Consider the following 20,776-nt stretch of genomic DNA (forward strand, 5'->3'; position numbering starts at 1 on the left):
TTCTACGATTGTTTTTTAGTTGTTCCACTGTTGTTTTAATTGTCATGTTTTGTTGTTTTATGATTGTTTTATAAAAAGACAGTATTTTTGTTAAAAAATTCGTGTGGCAATAAAATTGTAAATTTTTACTCAAAATCTAATATTTTTATAAAAACCTCCAAAAAAAAAATAGTTTTTAGGAAAACTTCTACCAGTACCACTAATGAAAACAATGTCAAAATCCCAACCATAATAATACAAATAACACAAAAATTTTCATGCCAACCAATTAACTAAAATTACCAAAGTAGATATCAGTGTGACCACCACTGATGGAAATTCAATAATAATACTTGTCTACAAACACCCTCCACAAAAATTAAATAAGATAAAATAAAACATATTTAGAGCATTTAACACATAGATTTAATGTTTATACGATGTACAAGAGAAAAATAGATATAGATATAGAGAGATTTGTTTATACCAAATGGAAAGCTCTTCAAGATTTCCAATGGCTACCCTGATTCATTTTGTGATCCTAATCATGTATTTGGTTGAAACTACAAAATCAAACACATATAAAAATCCTCATTGTCCACCTTCTTCTTGTGATAATTATATCACCAACATCACAACTCCTTTCCGACTTAACACCGATCCACAAGGATGTGGCTACAAAAATTATGAGCTTTCTTGCGACAACAATAATCATACGGTATTATACTTAAACTCTGTCAAGTACTTTGTGAGGTCAATCAATTATTCCAAATACACAATTCGAATAATGGACTCCAATGTTCACACCACCAATTGCTCCTCTCTTCCTAATAATTCTCTAACTAAACATCAATTCGACCCTTCTCCATCGGGTAAAGATCAATTTGGGAATCCTTATGTATGGGGTTACAAGGTTCCAAAGACATTAGTAAGCACTATAGCGTTCTTGAAATGTGAAAATCAAGTGAATTCCTCATCTTATGTAGACACTGCTCCTTGCAAAATATTTGGTCATAATTTTGGGTCTGGATGCAAAACCAACAGCCATTATTATGTGGTGGATGGTGGGCTTCGTGTTTCGGATTTGGAGAGCTCGTGTTGTGTGGTGCTAAGGACTTTGGTGTCGGCTAAGGCAGTGGTGAATAGAAGGAACACCTCTTATTTGGACATTCACAATGAGCTTGCTTATGGCTTTGAGCTTTCCTGGTTGAATCAATTTTTTATTAACACAAAACTTGAAGGAATATGCTACATTAATTCCTCCAACGAGGCCGACTGTTCTTTTCGTAAGTAGTAGTAATATTTGAATTGAAATGGTTTTTAATTTTCTTTACAGTAGGACAATTATAACTTCAGATAGCTAATCTTTTGGGTTATCTTGAATGATACAGTTAACATCTTAAGGAGTTTCTGGTTAAAAGGTAAGATTTCATTCTTCTCTGCTCGTACTTAGGTGGCGTTTGGTTGGAGGTAATGAAATGGAATGGAATGGAAAGGAAATAATTTTCATTCCATTCCTTTGTTTGGTTACCTTTTAAAGTATTGGAATGACATTCCAATGGAATGCTCTTTCCACCATTTTGGTAGAATGGCTATTCTATTTTAAAAAGGAAGGAATGACCATTCCAATGTAACAAGAAAGAAAATTTAATTATTTTTTTATCAATATTTTTTTTATGCATTTTAAATTTTATTCCATTTCATTCCTATTCCCATTCCCATTCCCATTCCCATTCCTATTCCTATATTTTCATTCCTCCCAACCAAACGCCTCCTAGTTTTATAGTTAAAATTCCCTTTATATAATTTTTGTTTTGATTCATTCTACTTGTACCAGTTCTTTTGCCTGCTGCTGCACTACTCGCGTTGATTGGTAAGAATTTTTATTTCAAGAAATCCATATCGATATTGATAACTAATAACTATTAGTTAATTATACTAGTTGTTAGTTAGTAGTAAAAAGTTACAATTCTGTTTTGTTTTGGGAAATTTGACTTTTTATGTATTTATTGGATTAAAATTATTTCTCTAAATTTAAGTTAACCCATATTGGTAGAGTAGGCTAACATTTCATAAAATCCAATTCTACTCCTCCCATTTCAAATACCTAACTCTCTATCTTTCTCCGTTATCTCTCTCACTCTTTGAACTCACCCCAAGAAATTGACCCACAACCCACCACCCACGACCTCAGTCATTTCTCTCCACGACCACCACGACCACAGACCCAACGACCCACGGACTCAATGACCATCGCGAACCCAACGACCTACGGATATAACGACTTCTCCATAAACCACGACTTCACCATTCGCTATGTTATCAAAGAAATAAATTGTATGATTAATGTTTGTTATTTGTGAGTAGATGTTAGATTTAGGGTCAAAAACGACCAGATTTGAGTTTTAGGCAAAAAAACTAGTTTTTTTGCCAGGCTCGATGGTCGTTCGATGATGGTCCGATACCTTCCTGTTGTTAAAATGAGTAAAGGTTGAAGATGAAGATCCGATGGTGACCCGATGATAAGGTCTGATGGTGGCCCAATGCTATGGTTAGATAATAGTACGATGGCGGTCCAATGGTGGCCCAATGTCTTCTTGACGAGCTTAATGAATAGAGCTTAACATTTATAAATGTAGAATATGGTCCGATAGTGGTTTGATTGTGGCATGATGCTACTTTTTTTATGTACAAAAATATTTTAAAAAAAGGTAGCATCGGGCCACCATCAAACCACCATCAATATAAATGAGAATGATGAGTATGGATGGTGAAGTTAGAAGAGAAGAGAAATGAGAAAAGTATTATGGATATGAATATAAAGTGTGCCTATTTTTTTTTTAATTTTAGTAAGCTTGCGTTCAAAAATTTAATGTACACCAAATGTATGCATATAAATTCAAATTTTCTTTTATTTTTCTATGTAACTAATTTTGTTTTGGAACATAATTGTTTCTTTGTAATCGTTTGGCCTATAAATAAAGCTTTCTCTCTCATGTTCAATGCTATGATTTTCTAGCATTGTACTAAGGCTTTATTCTCTTTTACTTTCTTTGTTGATCTTCTTCATGGTATCAGAGCACCTTTAACTTACGCCCATAGCATCTTCTGGCGAAAACTCGTCTTCCGTTGGTGTTACTGATCCTTGGCCTCAAGCTCCGCCTCTCATTCGACAATGGAATCCATTCTCTCATTCTCTCACCTCTTGTTGTGTCTTTTAATTGGGAGGTCAGGCAAATAGATGTCTCAAATGCTTTCTTAAATGGCATGCTTCAAAAAACAGTTTATATGACTCAACTACGAGGATTTGAAGACATCTCCAAGCCTAATCATGTCTGTCTATTGCATAAGGTCACGTATGGCCTCAAGCAAGCTCTTGGAGCCTGGAATGACAAACTCAAAACCACTATACTTAACTGGGGATTTCAAGCATCCAAAGCAGACTCTTCTTTATTTGTCTATACACTTCTAATTCTTTTTATGTGAATGACATCCTTGTCACTGGACCAAATACTCAACTCATCACCAAGTTGATTGCTAACTTGAACACCAGTTTTGAAATGAAAGACCTTCGCCAATTATATTCCTTTCTTGGTGTTGAGATTTATAGAAATAATACTAGCATGTTTTAGAATACGAAATGTATTTGCTGAGAGCATCGGGAGTTGAGGAATTGTCTTATATAAAAGAGTAACACTCAAAATCTCAAAGATATGTTGAAGGTCTAGTAGATCTAGTTGCTCACCTACTGATCACTAGAGCTTCCTCAGGTTGTACTTGTGGGGAACCATATGATGCAGGGGTGTGCTCATTGTTTCAGAAGTAGGAACATCCTTTTCTTGAGCACAAGTACCTAAACTAGGTGTACTCGTTGTGTCACTAGGGTAATCACTAATAGGAGTATTAGTTATTGTGGAGGAAGGTAAAACAAGTTTAGTGAGAGGATCAATATTTGCAGTTTCTTCATTTAATTTATGAAAGGAAAATATATTTTCATGAAAAAAACCTTTCTAGATATTAGAAAATGTTTTGTATTGATATCATAATGTCTTGCTAGGGTTTGGATCTGCTGTAGGGTTTTAGCTGTCTCTTCGTTTTCTTCTTGGGTGACCAAATGAAAAATCCTGTTCACTTTAGGCAAAGGGTCTATAAGCAAGATGTTGCCTCTAACTTGTGAGAAAGAATCTGAGAGTCCCATGAGAAAGGACATGATATATTCCATGTGGTAGTGTTCTTGAAGTTTCTTGACACCTCCGCAAGTGCATCCATTGCATATGTAGGTTGGCCTATAATTCGATAGTTGTTCCCAGATAGTTTTAAGCTTGATAAAATACATGCTAACAATTTGATTATTTGGTTTCAGATTCATCAAACCTTTCCTCAAATTGTATATGTGAGGTCCATTTCTTTGATGGAAACGAACCATAAGATCGACTTAAATTGTAGCTGCAGACTCATCATAAAAGATACTAGATGAATTATCTTTAGAAACAGAATTCAAGATCCAAGAAATCACTATATTATTATTTCTTACTAGGCATTGTACATGACAGAATCAGAAGACAGGGGTTTAGGAATCGTACCATCCAAGAATCCTAGCTTATTTTTTTTTATAGAAATTTCCAATTGCATTGCTCTACTCTAAGACATGCAATTATCTTGCCCAGTGAGGAGTTTTGAAAGAAGGATGTTACCTGGATTGTCTCCATGGTGTAGACAATAAGGAACGGACAAATCTTCAAGGGGATTCCTCTATTGAACGATCTCCTGGTTCCGATTTCTCTGCACAATCAAATTCAATAGATCTCTGCTCATAGTTTGAGCGACATTCTTGTCTCCTATTTTTGTAGGAGCTTGATTATCGGTAGACAGGATTGGACCAGAGCTGGATCAGGTGAAAAGAATTCACTAGGAAGATAGAAGAGTAGTCAGCAAAGTTGGAAGCAAAATCCGAAACTCGAGAGTGAACTTCGTCGAAGAAGAAGACGTGGTAAAAAATAGAGAACAATCAAGATAGAGGGAAAGCTTCACTTTTCCACTCTAATACCATATTGCGAAATTGAAAGAAAATGAAAAAAATACTTTCTTGATCAGAATTTGATTAATTACAAAAAGAGTCAAAACTACATTATACAAGAATGACAAGCTAACAAGAGTTTACAAACTTAGCCATCACCTTTAACTAACTATAACTAGAGTAAAGAAAAATGAAAACTAACTAACAAATGGTAAAGGTCACAACTGTAAGGAACAATCAATAACTAACTAACTAACTTGAGAATAATTCTTGTTAAATATTTCATCTAAAAAATTACATATACAAAAATAACAAAACCCTAATAATCCTATCACAAGAATCCTTCTGATGGCGTTAATAGCTCTGATCACATTCTGATATGTAATGCTTAAGCTCTTTTTTTGGAACATAACACTTCAACTCAAACAATACAATATAATACAATCAAAGCCAAAAGACAAAATCACACATAACAAAAGTTCAACACATATTTATTTGGTAACGAGTTGAGCCTTCTCCGTAGTTATTTTGTGTATTTCATGAAAATATTTGGAGTGATATACTTGTGGCTTTGACGCCAATTGTAACCTCCCTAAATTCTTTAATAAATGATCATTTTCATTTTAGGAATTTAAAACAATAAATGTTGCTCTTTTATAAAAGTAGAACGATTGAGTACTCAATTTTGAAAATAAAACGATTACAAATTTTGTTATTGAGTCCAACATTGCTAATGTAATATTATATATAAAATCTATAAGTTACTTATATTATTGTCAATTAATTTTGAAATGAAACCTCAAATACATAGTATTCCTCATTATTTCCCCGAAAAACAAAAGCATACTAGCATGAACATGATCTAACTAGTTAATATTTCCTACATTGACAGTGGAGAGATGAGAGATTTCTCTAAGGCTTTTAAGAATTTAACTCTTCTGGAGAAGTACATTGATTGCCAAATAATATACTTACATTAAAACTCTACATTACAAGACTAATATTAGAAATAAAAGAACCAAACTTAAACACACATCTAACCCTTACTTAAAACCTAGATGAAATGTAGATCTATAATAACAACCCAAGCTTTGATGTGTAAAGGCTTTGACTTGTTGTGTTGACTAAGATTTCTTGAACTTGCCTTGTTTTATAAATGAGTCTCCAAAATCACCCCAAGCTCAATTGGAGATCTATGTTAAAGTCACCAACGACTATGAAGTTTCTAGATGTCAATGTACAAGGAAAGAGAGAACGAGAGAGAAGACAAAGTTGTATTATTGCATAATGAGAGAAAATGAGATACAGAGTGTATATATACAGAAGGAAATAACCAAAGACTGAACAACCAACATAACAACTCTGTAACAGAATTAATACAACAACTAACAGTAAAACCGTTAGGACAGTTGGCACAGTGAGCCTATGTAACAGTGTCCTTGACAGCCCCCCTCAAACTGAGTGTGGATTTAGAATCGACACACAGTTTGCTTCTTAGATCAGAGAAGCGCGAGCTGGAGATGGGCTTGGTGAGACAATCAGCAATTTGAGCCTGTGCAGGGACATGTTTGACTTGAATTTGATTGAGTAGCACCTTATCTCGAACAAAATACAAGTCGATTTCAATATGCTTCGTTCGAGCATGTAACACAGGATTGGCAGCTAAGAGAACCGTGCTTTGATTGTCGCACCAGATCGAAGGAGCTGAAGGACATTGAATGTGCAATTCGTGAAGAAGGGACTGTAGCCAAGTCACCTCTGAGACAGCACTGGCAAGGCTTCTGAACTCAGCTTCAGTGGATGACCTGCTAATTGTGACTTGTTTATGTGATTTCCAAGTGACCAGGTTTCCCCCTTGATAAATGCAATAACCTGTTGTCGATCGCCGGTCGTCTGGATCAGATGCCCAGTCGGCATCACAGAACACTTCAAGGGAAAAATCCTTGACAGGTTTGAGTAAGAGACCATAATCCAAAGTGCCAGCCACATATCGTAAGATTCTTTTCACTGCTGTCCAATGAGATATCAGAGGCTGATGCATATATTGACACACCTTGTTAACACAGAAAGCTAGATCGGGCCGAGTCACAGCGGCATACTGCAGTGCCCCAACAATGGATCGGTATAAAGTCACATCTTGAACCGGTTCACTTCCATAATTGGAGAGTTTAAGGCCACTGTTCATTGGTGTGTTTTGTGTATTGACATTTTGCATTTCAGCCTTGGTAAGAAGCTCTTGAAGATACTTGGTTTGTGATAAAAGAATACCTTCAGATGTCCGAGTTACTTGAATGCCCAAGAAGTAATCGACAAGACCAAGATCTTTAAGAGCAAAAGTGCTATTGAGTTCAGCAATGAGTTGGTTTACAAGTGTGTCATCACTTCCCATGACTAGTATGTCATCCACATAGACAAGGATATAGGTGCAGCTTGTTGGAGAACTCTTCACAAACAGGGACTGGTCAGACTTGGAAAACTGAAAGCCATGTTGAACTAGCACATTTGAAAGCTTCTCAAACCAAGCACGAGGTGCTTGTTTGAGACCATATAATGCTTTGTTGAGTTTACATACATAGTCGGGATGTTCAGGATCAACAAATCCAGGTGGTTGTTCCATATAGATTTCTTCATGCAAGTCTCCATTGAGAAATGCATTGTTGATGTCTAACTGTCGTATTGTCCAACCTTTTGTTATGGCTATTGTTAGAACTACCCGAATGGTGACAGCCTTCACAACAGGGCTGAAAGTTTTAGAGAAATCAAAACCGGCCTTTTGGTGAAAACCTTTGGCCACAAGACGAGCTTTGTACCTATTTAGTGATCCATCCTTGTTTAGTTTCACCCTGAATATCCACTTGCAACCGATGGGAACTCGATTAGCAGGTCTTGGAACAACAACCCATGTTTTGTTTTTCTTGAGAGCAACATGTTCTGTATTCATGGCATTATTCCAATGGGGTTCAAGTAGGGCTGCTTTGACTGTTTTGGGCTCACACACAGCAGATAAAGCTTTAGGTTTTCTTATACCAGACCTGAGTCGAGTTTGCATAGGGTGTGTGGATGTTGTAGTGACACTGGGAGTTGTGTTTGAGGTAGTGTTCTGGTGGATGGGAGGGTTGGAAATATTCAGTGATGGTTGGACAGGGATACTGGCAGCAGTGGTGTGAGGAAGAACTGGTGGACTGTTGGGTAAAGAATCTATGAGGGAAGTGTTCTGTTGGATGGATGATGGTAGGATTGTGGTGGGAACTGTAGGAATGAGAGATGGTGGATGACTTGGTGTTGTTGGTTGAGGTATGAGAGGAGAGAAAAGAGGTGGTGCACCAGATGTATGTGAGTGCAGAAACTGAGAAGACACATGAGTACTAGCAGCAGTGTTGGCATAAGGAAAGTGTTTTTCATCAAAAATCACATCTCGAGAGATGTAAATTCGTTTGTCTTTGGACATGCACTTGTATCCTTTATGAGAGAGGCTATATCCCAAGAAGACACAAGGAGTGGATCTATACTCAAGTTTGTTTCGATTGTAGGGTCTTAAGTTTGGGTAGCATAGGCACCCAAAAACTTTGAGCATTTGGTAATTAGGAGGAGTGTGAAACAGTGTTTCAATAGGTGTAGAGTATTGTAAAATAGGTGTTGGCATCCTATTTATGAGATATGCAGCAGACCTGAAAGCCTCATCCCAATATTTCAAAGGGAGAGAAGCTTGAGCAAGTAAAGTGAGCCCAGTTTCAACTATGTGTCTGTGTTTTCGTTCGACAACCCCATTTTGTTCATGTGTGTGTGGACATGCAAGTTTGTGAACAATACCAGATGACTCTAAGAGTGTGGTAAAAGACCTAAACTCCCCTCCCCAGTCAGACTGTAAAGTCTTGATTTTGGTTCCAAGTTGAAGTTCAACTTGATTTTTGAATTTGGTGAATGTGGGAAGGGCCTCATCTCGGGTCCTTAGTAGATATAGCCAAGTATATCTAGAATAAGCATCAACGAAACTGATGTAATACCTATATCCATTTGAGGAATTTGTAGGTGCTGGTCCCCACAAATCCGAATGTAAAAGTTCTAATGGTGCAGAGTAAGTTGTGGTAGAGTTGGGAAATGGAAGTTTGTGAGATTTACCAAGACAACAAGCTTTGCAAACATCAAAGAACTTTTTATTAGAAATGGGTATATTACATTGTGACAAGGCCTTTGTGACAATTCTAGCAGCAGGGTGGCCAAGCCTGCTATGCCACAAGGAAAAAAGAGAGTTATTTACATCAGTTTCATGACTGTTACATTGAGATACAATAGGGGTACTAGACTGAGATGAATCAGGCACTGGTAGAGTGTTGGATGTGGGATTGAGCTGACTGGTTTTAAACTTGTAGAGACCATTGTCAAGGTTCCCAACCAACAAGGTCTTCTTGGTTGCAATGTCCTTGACACAACAAGAAAAGGGGTAAAACTCAAAGAATACTGCATTATCCTGAGCAAACTGAGACACACTCAACAAGTTTTTAGTGATAGTAGGGACATGTAGCTGATTAGTAATACTCAGTTGTTTAGAAGTAAAAGGAGAGTTGATAGAAGAGTTACCTATGTTTTCAATGTTTAACCCCATGCCATTGCCAACATACACTTGCTCATTGCCAGAATATGGGTTGCTGGTGTTCAGATTTGTCAAGTCTGGTGTAATATGATGTGTTGCCCCCGTGTCTGGATACCACTGTTCATCATTGACCGATTCTGGTGTAGCATAAAGAGCTTGAATCTCAGCTATGTTAGCCGTTGGATTGAAATTGGTGAAGCACTCTGGCCCTGTAAAAGACTTGTCAAATCGATAAAAACACTGTTTGACAGTGTGGCCAAGCTTATGGCAAAGCTGGCATTGTACCTTTTGTCCCCAATTGTTGTTCTGACCCCTGCCATAAGATGCAGAACCGCCTCTGTTTGGTGCATTTGGTGAGGGACCACTTGAGCCACGTCCACTGAACTGACCATTTCTAGCTGCTAAGTTGTTGAATGGGGGACCACTTGAGGCACGTCCTGGACCATTGTGGAAACCTGGAGGGACAGCTGGTGCATTATAGGATGAACGGCCATAGTTGTTTTGTCCAGGATATCGAGATTGGGAGAGATTTGCTTCAGCTTTTGATATGTCAAGAGTCTTGGCATTTTTCTCGATTCTAACCGATTGAGCCATTAAAAGAGCTTCCACCTCTGCTACTGTATATTTGTCTTTTCTTGTTGTAATGGAGGTGACAAAGACATCATATTCCGGAGGTAGACCATTGAATATCGCCTCGATGTGATCTTGAGTAGTTTGAGTTTGGCCAATGGTGGCAAGTCGATCCACAATGCCCTTGATCTTGAGGAGATAGTCGCCAAGAGACCCTGTCATTTTTGTGTTGCGAAGCTGGGTTTTGTATAGACCGACATTTGCTGCATTCAAGGCTGTGTAGTATTCAGTCAGGTTCTCCCAGATCTGAGCAGTGGTGTCGCATCCGATCATCCGATTGGTCGTTTTCTCAGACATTGAAGACAGTAGCCAAGAAACGAGAAGATTATCTTGTTGTTCCCATTCTTCAAAGTCTGGATTAACTCTGTTGGATCTTTCATCAATTTCTGTGAGGTATTTTGCTAGTGCACGTGAATCATCAAGAAATTTTTGGAGTCGGCTGCCTTTAATCGAAGCCATAACCTGGTGTTTCCAGGGAAGAAAATTATGCTCATCGAGCTTTATGGACAAGGAATGATTGAAGGAGATCGGTTGCGATCTTGGTAAGAGAACTTGTTGATTGTTGAGTGTTTGAGCATTGTTCAATCTTGATGCTCCACCCGTTGCTGAGTTTGGATTCTCCATTGATAAACGATTGGAGCTCTGATACCATGTCAATGTACAAGGAAAGAGAGAACGAGAGAGAAGACAGAGTTGTATTATTGCATAATGAGAGAAAATGAGATACAGAGTGTATATATACAGAAGGAAATAACCAAAGACTGAACAACCAACATAACAACTCTGTAACAAAATTAATACAACAACTAACAGTAAAACCGTTAGGACAGTTGGCACAGTGAGCCTATGTAACAGTGTCCTTGACACTAGAATTGATTGGATCAATAAAATGTTTTCTAGCCATGGACCCCAAAATAACACCCAAAGTAATTGCTAGAAAATCAAAGTCGGCAATCATGGCTGATTATGGATAGTATAAATACGAAATTAGGTTCTTTGTGTTGCATCCATCCAAAAGTGTCCAAAGTCAAAAAAAGTGTACATTCCAAGTGTGTCTAAAGTAAAGTATTGTTTCAAAGAGTGTGTGGGTAGTAATTAAGTAGTTTAAATGAGAGTGTCAAGTGTGAGTAAAATATAAGCGTGAGAGCTTGATGTGTAGTGTGGTCAAGTAAAGAAGTCTTTGTGTAATTACTTTTCAATAATAAAGTAATTACATTTTTTACGTGCTGTAGTTTCCAACAAGAGGTATAAGAGTCAGATCGAGTTTGTTCTAAAAGTGTCATTTGTGGAGTTTTTTAGAGTGGTAGTGTGTGGTTTAGTATTGCAAAAATCAAGTTTTATTGGTAAAATTAGAATTTTAACCAATGCACGATGGGTGACTTTCAAGTGGTCAATGGAATGGAGAAACTTAATAATCAAAATTACAATACATGGTCGATGCAACTGGAGGCATATCTCCAAGACCAAAACTTGTGGGAGATTGTTGGTGGTAATGAGGTCACATAACCGGAGGATACAACCGCTCTAAAGAAATGGAAGATTAGAGCAAGCAAAGGCATGTTTACAATTCAGACAACTGTTGAAGATGAAATGTTAGAGCATATTAGGCTGATAAAGGAACCAAAGGAAGCACGGGATACTTTCGCATCATTTTTCACCAAGAAGAATGATACGAGACTACAACTGCTAGAGAATGAGTTTCTCTCTCAATCATGCAGTGCAACATGATGATCAACCAATACTTCACCAAGGTAAAATCTTTTTATCGTTAAATTTCTGCATTAGACTCTGCTGGTGGCATGTCAGATGCTAGAATTAGAAGAATTATTATTCATGGATTGAGACGAGAATTTAGAGCTTTTATTACTGCAATACAAGGATGGCCAACCCAACCTTCTCTTGTTGAATTATAAAACTTTCTAGGTGACCAAGAAGCATTAGCTAAACAAACATCTGGAGTCTCATTAGTGAGTGACGAAGAAGAACTCTTAATAGTAGTAATCAGAAAGGTCCGCCCCAACCAAATGCTAGTAAAAATTCTAAAAAACATGATGACAATGATAGTCATCATGGAAGCTCTCAACTAGGAAGAGCTTAGAGCAAAGAAATACAACTATAAAAGGTATGGCCACATGGCTAAAAGTTATTAGTTTAAGAAGAAAACTATAGAAGGTAATGTAGCCACGTCAAATGTAAAAACACAAGTGAAGAAGAATTGGATGCATAAGCATCATTCGCAGTGGAGGAAGAAAAATCAGTTGCAGTAGCTACTGTTCCTGGAACGATCGACTACAATAATGATTGGATAGTCGACTCTGTCTACTCAAATAATATGACAAGAGACGAAGAGAAGCTGTAAGACATGATCAAGTACAAAGGTGTTTGTGTAGTGGTAACAACCAAAAACTCAAGACTGCCAATTACTCACATCGGTAATACAAAAATTACACCGAGATTTAGTCCAAAAGAAGTTTCACTCCAAGATGTCACCCATGTACCTAGGATAAAGAAAAATGTATTGTCAGTGGCGCAACTTAGGGCGTCAGGCCACAATGTCGTCTTCTTCAAGATGTTATTAAGATCTACCAAGATCTTGAAATCTCTGGAACTCTGACGATGAGGGGACAATATGTAGATTCTATCTATGTAATGTCAGCAAAATCAACTTATGCAGACAAGACTCAAAAGAACAAAACAATAGATTTATCACACACAAGGCTAAGACATGTCAGCTATCATATACTCAAAGTAATGATGAAGTAGTCTATGTTGAAGGGTCTTCCTCAACTCGAGGTTAGAACAAAGACCATTTGTGTCGGCTGCCAATATGGTAAGGTGCATTATTTACCATATGAAGAATCAAAGTTCAAAGTCAAAGCACCATTAGAGTTGGTCCATTCAGGTGTGTTTGGGCAAGACAAGATCCCATAAATCATCGACATTCTATACGTGGTTACATTCATTGACGACTTCTTAAGGTATGTATGGGTTTTCTTTATGAAAGAAAATCTGGAACTTTTCAAAATTTAAAGAATTCAAAGAAATAGTGGAAGGAGAAGTCGGTAAGAAAATCCAATGCCTTTGAACACACAACAATGGCTAATATACCTCAAATGAATTGTTTGAGTATCTTCGAGAATATTTCATACACCATCAAATTACATGTGCAAATACGTCACAATAAAATAGAGTATTTGAGAGGAAGAATCAAAACCTTGTAGAAACATGTCAAAGCATGCTGCATTTGAAGAGTGTTCAGGGAGATTTTAGGCAGAAGGTATGAAGACAACAACTTATATGCTTAATAGACATCCCCAAGAAAAGTTAGGGTTTCTTTCACCCTTTGAGAAACTGTGGGGTTTTAAACCTTCAATAAGTCACTTTCGAGTATTTCGTTGTGTGTGTTAAGTATGCGTGCCAAGACACCTATGTAGCAAATTTAACAAGAAGGTGATACGATGTATCTTTGTGGGATACGACAACCAACATAAAGGTTGGAAATGATGCGATCCTACAACTAGAAAGTGTTATACATCGAGGAATGTGGTATTCTATGAGGCATTAGCATGGTAGTAACCTTAAAAGGAAGAGTTACCGAATTCCAAGGAAATAGAAGACAACTTGCAGAAGAAGTTGGGGGAGAAATTTGTTGAGTTACCTTCAACTCTAGAAATGGATGAAGAAGACAACGAAGACACAATGCAGAGTCCCTGACAAACAGGAGTGCATCAGAGAGATGATGGCCAACTAGAACTTCAGAGATTAACAACAACACGAAAGCCAAATCCTAAATATGCTAATGTTGTTGTAGGCACAGAAGAAAATTTTAAGGAGCTGGAGACATATGAATAGGCATACCAGAACTCCATGTAGATTGAAGTAATGAAAGAAGAGATAAATGCTCTAGAGAAGAATCAAACATGGGAGATGGTGCCAAAGTTGAAGGAAGTGAAACCCATTTCGTACAAATGGATCTACAAGGTAAAAACTCATCACGATAGTTCAATTGAGAGATACAAGGCTCAGTTAGTAACTTGAGGATTCTCTCAACCGTATGGGCTAGACTATGATGAGACTTTTAACCTAGATGCTAAGATTACAACAGTACGGGTTCTGGTAGCACTTGCAGCCAATAAACAATAAAGGCTATGGTAAATGGATGTGAAGAACACCTTTCTACATGGAGAATCGGATCGAGAGATACACATAATGAAACCAAGAGGATTTGAGGATAGAGCCCATCTAGATCATGTTTACAAATTGAACAAGGCGCTTAATAGATAAAAACTATCTATGAGAGCATACTATGGCAAGATTGTTGAGTTCTTAGTGAAGAGCGGTTATGCCATGGCGCATGTAGAATCAAGTTTATTGAATGTAAAGGAATCAAAGATCACAGTTGTTCTTGTATATGTCGATGACCTCATCATTATTGGCAATGATGAAGAAAAGATTCGTCAAACAAAGGAGAACTTTTCAATTTACTTTCAAATGAAAGAGCTTGAAAAATTGAAACACTTCCTTGGATTAGAATAAGTTGACCAAACTGAGGAAGGCTTATTTCTCTGTCAGAAAAAGTATGCTAAAGATTTACTGTAAAGATTTGGAATGCTCAAGTGCAAGCCCATCTTAACACCTATGGAAGCTAATGTCAAGCTATGTGCTCATGCTGGGAAGGACTTGCAAGACAGAGCAATGTTTCGACAACTTATTGGTAGTCCAATCTACCTTATATTAATAAGGACATGATATCTCATATGGAGTTGGAATAGTGAGCCAATATATGCAACAACCAAAGAAGCCTCATTTGGAAGTAGTTTAATGAATGTTGAGGTACGCCAAAGATACCATTAACTGTAATCTCTTTTATAAGTAAGGTTGTGAGATTAAGATTGTTGGCTACTACGATATTAATTATGCTATAGATCATGACAGACGTTCATCAATAATGGGAGATGTATTCATGCTTGGATCTAGAGTAGTATCTTAGTGTAGTAAAAGGAAACTAATAGTGTCCTTATCAACCATAGAAGCAAAATATAGAGCAGCATCAATGGCCACTCAAGAGAGTACATGGTTGATGCAGCTGATGAAAGGTCTACACCAGTCTACATAGGGGCGGAGCCAGGATTTCAATGCAAGGGGGGCCAAATTTTAAAATTTAGTATAAAATAAAAATTTTATCATATATTTATTTTCAATATTAAAATTAAAAACAAATTCTTTTATATGTCAAAAATTGTCTATAAAAAATATCAAAATAAAACAAAAAGTACTCTATATTATTCAAATTAAAAATATTAATATACTTTTAATTAAAGCGTACATATTTTATAAAACAAAATGTATATATGAACAAAATAATTTTATATTTAATTAAATTTAATACTTAACTAGAGGAGATCATAAATCTCAACTTCTACATAATGATGAAAATTATCAATTAGTGTATGATTTTGAGTCAAATGTGGAAAAAAAAAATAACAATAATAAATAGTAGAAATAGTAAAAGAAAATAATAATAATTAATAAGCAATTATCTTATTTTATTTACCTTCTACTCATATAAATTTAATTTTATGTCAATTCACTTCTAAAAAAAATTTCAATTTTATTTTTAATAAATTAAGCACTTAATTTATATATGTATTTTATTTATAAATATTTACATATATATATATATTAAAAGGGATATAAAATTGTTGGGGGGGCCATGGCCACTCTTACTTTGGCTGTGGCTCCGCCCCTGAGTCTACAGATTAAGCAATGCCATTTTATTGAGATAATCAGTCTTCTATTCGTCTAGCAAAGAATTAAGTGGTTCAAGCTGGAACAAAGCATGTCGGGGTACATTATCATTTTCTAAGAGAAAAAGAACTTCGAGAAGAGCTAGAGATGTACAAAGTAAAGAGCGAAGATCAAAGAGCAAACTTGTTCACTAAAGGACTCAACACGACAAAACTTCAAAACCTCATAGAACAACTCAATATGAAAAATTGCTGTTGAAGGGGAATGATTTATGAACTTTGCTAGGAATTGGAAAGCTTGAAGCATTTCCTCTATGAAATCCCATTCAATGGTATCATATGCTTTCTGCAGGTCCAACTTGATCATACAATTAGCCTTTGCAGATTTCTTCCCATAATGCCTTACTAGGTCTTGACAATTTATGATTTTGAGCCACAAGATCAGGTAAAATATTCTTAAGCCTGGAGCAAATAAGTTTTGTTGCCACTTTATAGAGTAAATTACAATAGGCTATAGGACGATAATCACTAACAGTGACACTTGATTTTAGGAACAAGAGTCAAAACTGTAGAGTTAATCTCCTTTAAAAGCTTCTGATTGTAGAAAGGATGTAATGGCCTCACAAATATCTTCCTCAATTGAACTCCAATTATCTTGAAAAAAGTAATTGTTGTAGCCATCTGGACCTGGCGCTTTGCGACCTCGTATATCAAACATTACCTTCTTGATTTCATCTCTTGAATAGTTAGCTAAGAGCATGGCTGCTTGAGAGGTTGATACAAAAGGGCTGATTAATTATTCATGGAAGAATTGACTGCATGTTCTCCAACTTGCTTCCTAACAGATTGTGATAATAAGAAATGAAAGCATCAGTTAATGCATCAAGTTCATCAATTCTAACTCCATTTGTATTGAGAATAGACAGAATTCTATTTTGACTTCGTCTCACTCTTATGCTAATGTGAAACAATGTTGAGTTTTCATCTCCATCCTTTGCCCAATTCATCTTTGCTTTTGTTGCAAAAAGGTACGATAAGCACTATGTACTTTTTCATATTGGACTCTAGCTTCCAATTCTTGAGCATGAAGCTCATGGTTCAAAGGGTCAAGCTGCAAACTATTCTGGCAGTCAACAAGATTTTTCTTGGTTTGAGTGTTTGCTGCCTGAATATCAGAGAATTCATGCTGATTAATCTCCTTGAAGACACTCTTGAGTGCTTTGAGTTTGGACACCGCTTGATACATCTTTGTACCTTTTACTTTTTGATGCCACACAGAAGAAACCTTTTCCAAATATTGAGGATGAGAAGACCACATTCTGAAATATTTGAAAGGTTTCTTCCCTCTAGTAATGAAAGGGTCTATGATGAAATAGGCCTTCACATAAGAAAAAAACTTCAGCATTAGGGAACTCAAGAGAGTCAGACCTGCTTTACTAGAATTCTATCAATTTTGGAATAGATTTTATCCCCTTCTGGTTGCTTATTATTCCAGGTGAAAAAATTATTGTATTTAACATCTTCAAGATTATAATAAGCTACACAATTTGAGAAATTTGTTGAAGTATGAAGTCTAGCTCGATTACTAGTTCTTTCATTAGCAGCCATAATGTCATTAAAGTCACCAAGAACTATCCATGACTCCATCACAACTAGTTCTAAGATATCTTTCCATAAGTTTTTCCTTCCTTCCTTCCTCATCATTAAATTCATAAACAAAAGTAACATAAAGTCTATTCTTATTGTCCACTGTAGTAACCAGAAAATGAATAAGTTGATTTGAACATTTTAAAATACTCACATTGAAACTTAAAGGATGTCATGGAGCAACTCTGGTGAACGATTGGTATATTTTTTTATGATTATGCGTAAAATATTACGGAAAAGTTGTTAAAAATAGTAATTGAAACTATAAGAAAATACATCTAGTTAATTTAGTGGTTGGCTCATTACAAAAACAGTGAAAAACAAATTCGAGCTCGTATACAAAAATTGTTGGGCCTAGGTAAAACACAACATGAATCTGAGTACAACATAAAATTTTTGAGTCTACCTTATGAAATGTTGATACAACATTGGCACGACTCATATTTTTTATGAGCTAGCATGACACAACTCATATTTTTGCAGGCTTTTTAAAATATTGATCTTGCTTTTTCATGCTAAACCTGATTATAGTATGCTCAAAATATTTGGTTTGGTTGTTCATGTTATCACCAATTCTTCTTGGTTTGGTTTGGTTGTTTTGGCTGAATTCTACAATCATATATAAACTACTACTTTTTTAATGTATGACTATGAGTAGTATATATGACTAAAGTTTCATGTTGCTAAAATACAGTGGCCTTCTTTGTAATAAAATGCATACTTGGAACACCCCTCATAATTGCATTTTTGGTCTACAAATGGAGAAGAGGTCACTTTTCTGCTTACAACTTCATCGAAGAGTTCCTTCACAGTGATACTAATATCACACCCATAAGATATTCTTATAAAGAAATAAGAAAAATGACCAAAAAATTTAAGAACAAATTAGGTGAAGGAGGTTATGGTACTGTATTCAAAGGAAAGCTTCGAAGTGGTCGTATTGTAGCAGTTAAGGTACTGAAATTGCATAAATCCCAAAGAAATGGACAAGATTTCATCAATGAAATTGCTACAATTGGAAGAATACATCATGTTAATGTAGTTCATTTGATTGGCTTTTGTGTCCACTCCTCAAAGTATGCTATTGTATACGATTTCATGGCTAATGGATCACTAGAAAAATATATCTTCTCTCAAGAAGGAATTTCCTCTTTAAGTTGCAATCAAATATTTGAAATTGCACTTGGTGTGGCACGAGGAATTGAATACTTGCACCAAGGATGTCATATGCAAATTTTGCACTTTGATATCAAACCTCACAATATTCTTTTGGATGAAAATTTTATTCCAAAAGTATCTGATTTTGGATTGGCAAGGTTATGCCCATTGGAAAATAACACAATATCCTTGACTACAGCAAAAGGAACCTTGGGATATATAGCTCTGGAACAATTTTACAAAAATATTGGAAGGATTTCTAACAAAGCCGATGTTTATAGTTTTGGAATGTTATTAATGGAAATGGCAAGTAGAAGAAAAAATGTGAATGCAATTGCTGAAAATTCGAGTCAAATTTATTTTCCTTCGTGGGTACATGATCAATTAAGAGAAGGAAAATTTATAAACCAAACAGCAGATATAGATATAGATACGATGGATTTAAAAATCACAAAAAAGATGATTATAGTTGCATTATGGTGCATACAATTGAAGCCAATTGATCGTCCTACAATGAACGAAGTCATAGAAATGCTCGAAGCAGAAGTTGAATCTCTTGAAATGCCTCCCAAACCATCTCTAACTATGTTAAGTGAGAAGCCCAATGATGATCATGGTCAAGAGACATCCTCTTCATCAACAATGTTACCATTCACTCTATAAAGATGAGTTAATTGATCCTCAATCGAACAATTTACATCTACAAGAAGTTGTTTTTATTGCTTTATATATGTATAAATACAATTATGTTATACTATGTTGTACCTTCTTAATTTTTTTTTTTTCATAAATGTTTATTATGTTCTACAAGAATCATCTTATTACAAAGGTTAAAAATTTGTATTTTGTATTCTCAACTCCGAACCCTTTTTTAGGGGAGCTGAGGTTGGTATTTGTGTTAAATTTTGGTTTAAAGTTAGCGTTCTATTTTGGTTGAATGATGTGTTTCTCATGGGAAGTTTCATTGTATGGTGTGGCTAACCTTGTTTTGCAGGTACATCTTAGTTAAAAATATTTTAATTATTTAAAGTGCTAAAGAAAAAGATTGTACATTCATTTTTTTGGCAATTTAGTTGTCAAAATGTGTGTTGAACTTTGGTTTAAAATTAGTATTCTATTTTAGTTTAATGATGTGTTTCTCAAGGAGAGTTTGATTGTATGGTGTGGCTAACTTTGTCTTGTAGGTACATTTTAGTTAAAAATATTTTGATTATCTAAGGTATCAAATGAGGAGATTGTAAAGTCATTTTTTTGACAATTTAAGTGTCAAAATATTTTTTACTGTAATTTCTTTATGCAATTAATTTGATTTGCCTACATTGATTTCGTGTCTTTATTGGTCTTTTCTTTCAAAGGAAAGTTTTCTTTTTAACTGTTTATTTTCTTATTTTGGAAACTTATTTCTCTTATGAAAAGTTGATTTTATTTGAAAATTTTGACCCTAACTATGTCAACTGAGAAGTGTAATAATAATCATGGTCAAGAGACATCCTCTTCATCAATAATGTTACCATTTACTCTATAAAGATGAGTTAATTGATCCTCAATCGAACAATTTGCATTAACAAGAAATTGTCTTTATTGCTTTATACATCATGTACAAATACAATTATGTATGTTGTACCTTCTTATTTTTTTTCATAAATATTTTTAATTATGTTCTATCAGAATGCATTACATGTAACATTACGGTGGCGTTTGGTTGGAGGTAATAAAATAAAATGAAATGGAAAGAAAACAATTTTCATTCCATTCCTTTGTTTGGTTGCATTTTAAAGTATTAGAATGACATTCCAATGGAATGCTCTTTCCACCATTTTGGTGGAATGACTATTCCATTTTAAAAAGAAAGGAATGACCATTCCAATGTAACAAGAAAAAAAAAATTTAATTATTTTTTTATCAATTTTTTTTATGCATTTTAAATTTTATTCCATTCCTATTCCCATTCCCATTCTTATTCCTATATTTTCATTCCTCCCAACCAAACGTCTCCTAAGTGTGTTT

The 20,776-nt window shown here is 35.5% G+C and overlaps 1 protein-coding gene across 1 annotated transcript; it reads left to right on the top strand.

The window, feature by feature from the left end:
• The first annotated feature begins 416 nt into the window (after positions 1–416).
• On the top strand, positions 417–19,707 carry LOC115715873 (LEAF RUST 10 DISEASE-RESISTANCE LOCUS RECEPTOR-LIKE PROTEIN KINASE-like 2.1). Its single transcript, XM_030644543.2, has 4 exons — positions 417–1,265; positions 1,371–1,400; positions 1,817–1,852; positions 18,306–19,707. Exons 1-4 carry the CDS (start codon positions 470–472, stop codon positions 19,430–19,432), a joined length of 1,989 nt encoding a protein of 662 aa, XP_030500403.2. The 5' UTR covers positions 417–469; the 3' UTR covers positions 19,433–19,707.
• The last annotated feature ends 1,069 nt before the right edge of the window (positions 19,708–20,776 follow it).

This window comes from Cannabis sativa, chromosome 5 (genome assembly GCF_029168945.1).
Source record: "Cannabis sativa cultivar Pink pepper isolate KNU-18-1 chromosome 5, ASM2916894v1, whole genome shotgun sequence".
NCBI classification, from domain to species: domain Eukaryota; kingdom Viridiplantae; phylum Streptophyta; class Magnoliopsida; order Rosales; family Cannabaceae; genus Cannabis; species Cannabis sativa.

What these genes read in the sequence shown, in the direction of transcription:
- LOC115715873 (XM_030644543.2), top strand. Translation starts at nt 470, where the DNA reads ATGGAAAGCTCTTCAAGATTTCCAATGGCTACCCTGATTCATTTTGTG. An exon ending in CGAGGCCGACTGTTCTTTTC is followed by an intron (nt 1,266 to 1,370) that starts GTAAGTAGTAGT and finishes TGAATGATACAG; the next exon opens with TTAACATCTTAAGGAGTTTC. An exon ending in AAGGAGTTTCTGGTTAAAAG is followed by an intron (nt 1,401 to 1,816) that starts GTAAGATTTCAT and finishes TACTTGTACCAG; the next exon opens with TTCTTTTGCCTGCTGCTGCA.